At 51.4% G+C, this 3,812-nt stretch overlaps 1 protein-coding gene across 1 annotated transcript in view; it reads right to left on the bottom strand.

Moving 5' to 3' along the window:
* CDC42BPB (CDC42 binding protein kinase beta (DMPK-like)) overlaps positions 1–3,812 on the bottom strand; it is a 99,332-nt gene that overhangs the window by 45,635 nt on the left and 49,885 nt on the right. The window contains exons 13-14 of the mRNA XM_011991792.1: positions 3,230–3,472; positions 1,133–1,243 (exon numbers count right to left, since the gene is read on the bottom strand). Of these exons, the coding sequence (XP_011847182.1) occupies positions 1,133–1,243; positions 3,230–3,472 (354 nt within the window). The remainder of the gene's footprint in view (positions 1–1,132; positions 1,244–3,229; positions 3,473–3,812) is intronic.

The following is a 3,812-nucleotide window of genomic DNA, read 5'->3' as shown; positions in this document are numbered from 1 at the left end:
GGCCCCTCCTTGTGACTGCGGTGACACTGAGGTCTCTGCTCTCACGTGGTTGGCCGGAACTGACAGCAAACCAGTAAACGGGCGGAGGGGCTCTGCACCCCAGCCGGGTTGTAGGGAGCGGAAGGTGTGCCGGGATGGCTGGGGCAGCATCTGTAAGGTGCTGGCCTATTAAGTGAGGTGTCAGGCTAGGGGCAAAGAACAAGGGCACAGGCCGGAGTGAGGTGGGACGTGCTGGCAGTGCTTGTAGCACGCAGAGAGGCCAGTGTGTCTGGAGTGGCGGGGACGGGAGGGGTGGGAGAGGCACTGCTGGGCTGGAGCGGGCAGGAGGGTGGCTGCTGGACAGCTGTGAAGCCACGGAGGCCCTGACCGCACAGGAATGTGATCCGGCTTTGGTCTGCCAAGCTCACTCTGCCTGCTGTGCAGAGCAGAGACTCGAGGGCTGAGAAAGGAGCAAGAGCCTCGGGCACCACACGCTGAGGTCCAGCCAAGCCACGCTGCCAGAGAGGAACAGCATCTCAGGCCCACGTCCCAGAGGAAGAGCTACCAGATCACCGAGGGGAAGGGAGAGGGCAGACCCATCACATGCAGCCCACACATGAGGAGACCCAGGCCACGCTATATTGCCAAGGAGATTCGCCCCCAGCCCCTCGCCCACTCGGCCACTGCGGCCTTCCCCACTCCCGCCCTCTACAGCCTCCCGGCCACCCTCCGGCCCCACCAGCAGGCCCTGACTGATGGCCAGTCTGTTTCCTCCCTAGTCAGCAGCAGGTTACAGGCTTTAAGGAGCTTTTCCAAAACTCAACTGCACTGAATTTAGAATACCACGACGTGAAGAAGACTATGAACTGACGGGGCTGGAGCAGGAAATGAGATATTAGTTTCCTAGGACTTATAGTGAACTGCCTTAAACTTTTATATAAGAAAGGAAAAAAATGAACTTGGCCTTTAAAAATGAAAGCAGTCACAAAGGCAGCGGTCACACCCCCACCTCTCCACACACGGGTCTTGCCTCAACAGCCTCGGGTGACACTCAGCCTGGACCACACATTACACAAGGTGACTTCCACGTAGTGACATCAGCAAAGATGAGCATGCCTCTCGGTTAAGGGCAGAGACCCCCGCCCAGCACTACCTTGAGGGCCTCCAGCTCGCTTTCCATTTGCTTGCAGAAGTTCTCACTGTGCTCACGAAGCTTGCGCTCCTTGGAGGCCTCAGCAACAGCATCATCAAGCTGAGCTTCCAGCTACAAGAGGAAGATTCGGTTTCCATTAACACAAAGCGAGCTCCACGTCACCAGTTAGAGCAGCACCCACGGGACCTCTACAAGAACAAGACCTCAAAGGACCTTTGCGCGTGTTTGCCCTTCATCAAATCTTACCACAAATGGAAGTTTGAGGAATACACTTCAGGGTTCAACTGGGATGGTTGGTTAGTAATAAAACAACGTTCAACTCTAGCTTAAATTGATACTTTTAAATTTCAAGAAGGATAAATTTCTTGAAATTTAAATTTCACTGATTTGTGAAAACAAGTACTTTTGATATCTGTAGAACCTGAATTCATTAATTAAATGGGCCATTTCAAACACGCACAAGAGCGAGCAGAACAGCAAACCCGTGTGCCGCACCCAGCTTCGACAGTGAGCTCTGGAGCCAAGCCCGCTTCATTCTCTGCCTGTGCCCAAACCACTCGAGGGCGAATCCCAGGCACTGTCACCACTTCCCCCGTAGGTGGAATGCTAACTCCTCTTTAGGGGTATCACTAACTTCAGTTTTAACTGCCTATAACTACAAATATATTTGGGTTGCAAAATAGACTGTCTAAGAAGAAAACAAACAGGTCCTCTGTGGCTAAAGAACAAAGAGCCCTGAACTTGAAAGGAGCAGGAGCATGTGCTTCCAGGCCTTCTCATTCATGGGATTTATCAAGGAAACTTTATAATAGAGTTCTAACCTAAGCACTGCTTAAAATATGTCACAGCAGAACACTCGGAAAACCTAGGGCGGCAGGGGCTGAAAACCCCTGTGGTCCTGAGACGTTGTCAGGGGTGTGCAGGGCCCTTCCTTTCCTAATTAGCTATGTGTGGGAGCCAGGATTTCTTCATGTACTTTATCCCGAACAGCGCAGCAAAACAGACTGAAGAAACAGTCATGAGAACTCAACCGTTTTCTATTCAGCCAGATATTAAAGAAAAGCTAACAAAATGTAAAAAATGCCATTCTTCTTGCCAAATTTTTAAAGAAATACTTTTCATTAAACATGTTACATATGTTAACATGAAATGGGTTTTCACTGCATTAACAAAATTCTGTTTTAATTTCTGCCATGGTGCATGTTGAGAGCTGTAGCCTACATAAGAAAGCTCTCTGGGGTTGCAATCATTCCAACAGTGGCGCCGAGTGCTGCGTCACGACACTTCAGAGGCGCTCACCTCGGCAGGCGGCCTCAACTGTGCTTCGCTGTGATTTGCCTTTCATATATACATATTTTTTTTTTTTGAGACGGGAGTCTCACTCTGTTGCCCAGGCTGGATTGCAGTGGCACAATCTCGGATCCCTGCAGCCTCCACCTCCTGGGCTCAAGCGATTCTCCTGCCTCAGCCTTCCATTTTTTTTTTTTTTTTTGAGACGGAGTCTCACTCTGTTGCCCAGGCTGGATTGCAGTGGCACAATCTCGGATCCCTGCAGCCTCCACCTCCTGGGCTCAAGCGATTCTCCTGCCTCAGCCTTCCAAGTAGCTGGGATTACAGGTGACCGCCACCACGCCCAGCTGATTTTTTTGTTTTTTTCGTAGAGATGGGGTTTTGCCATCCATGTCGCTCAGGCTGGTCTCCAACTCCTAAGCTCAACAATCCAGCCATCTCGGCGCCTCCCACAGGGCTGGGATTCCAGGCGTGAGCCCTGCACCCGCCCGTGATCTGCCTTTCTACTGCCACCTGCCCTGTGTGGACTTATTCACATAAGCCAGGCCACATCATAGCACAGTATAAACACCCTCTATTTACTTAAAAGGGAATTAAAGAAAATCAGCACCACAAGAACCTTACTGTAATTTCACCGATATTGAGGGACGAGAACAACAAAATAAATGCTCAGCCCATCAACTTACTTGGCTCCACAGAAAATTTCCAACCCCTTTTATACTAACGCAGCCCAAGATTCCAAAGACGTTTTACAAAAGTCACACAAAAGTCCAGTAGATGCCATCCCTGAACCATCCCCACAGCTACCTCTTTCCTGAGCTTCTCGGCTCTCCGCATCTCCTGCCGCATGGCGTCCGCCTTCTGCGTGGCCACCTCCATCTCTTCCTCCTTGTCCCGCAGCTGCCGGGACACCTTCTGCTTCTGGGCACGGAGCTCTGCCATGCGCTCGTTCAGCTCCGAGAATTCCTGCAGGGCCAGCTTTCGCTGCTGATGGGCATCTTTGAGTTCCTTGGCCTGGGATTTCAACCGCTCTGAGGCTTCAACCAGTTGCTGAACAAAAACGATTACAGATGTTTTACGTTTGCCTAACAAAGGCTTGGAAGGCTGGAGGTTTGGTCTTCCACGATACTGAGGAGTTAAAAGCGACAGCCGATGCTGGTTACAGATTAGAGCCACAGATCTGAGAAATTCCCTGCTTGGAAAAAGACCTACGCTGTGTCTCACGCCACCCACAAAGGCAACGGGAAGGCCGCCTGGGTTCAGGTGCTGAGCACCAACTGCACACCAAGAAAGGCCCCACAGGCTGGGCACAGTGGCTCACACCTGTAATCCCAGCACTTTGGGAGGCCGAGGCGGGCGGATCACCTGTGGTCAGGAGATGGAGACCATC

Source organism: Mandrillus leucophaeus, unplaced genomic scaffold (genome assembly GCF_000951045.1).
Source record: "Mandrillus leucophaeus isolate KB7577 unplaced genomic scaffold, Mleu.le_1.0 Scaffold4, whole genome shotgun sequence".
In the NCBI taxonomy this organism is placed as follows: domain Eukaryota; kingdom Metazoa; phylum Chordata; class Mammalia; order Primates; family Cercopithecidae; genus Mandrillus; species Mandrillus leucophaeus.
This window is presented reverse-complemented; position numbering and strand designations above follow the sequence as displayed.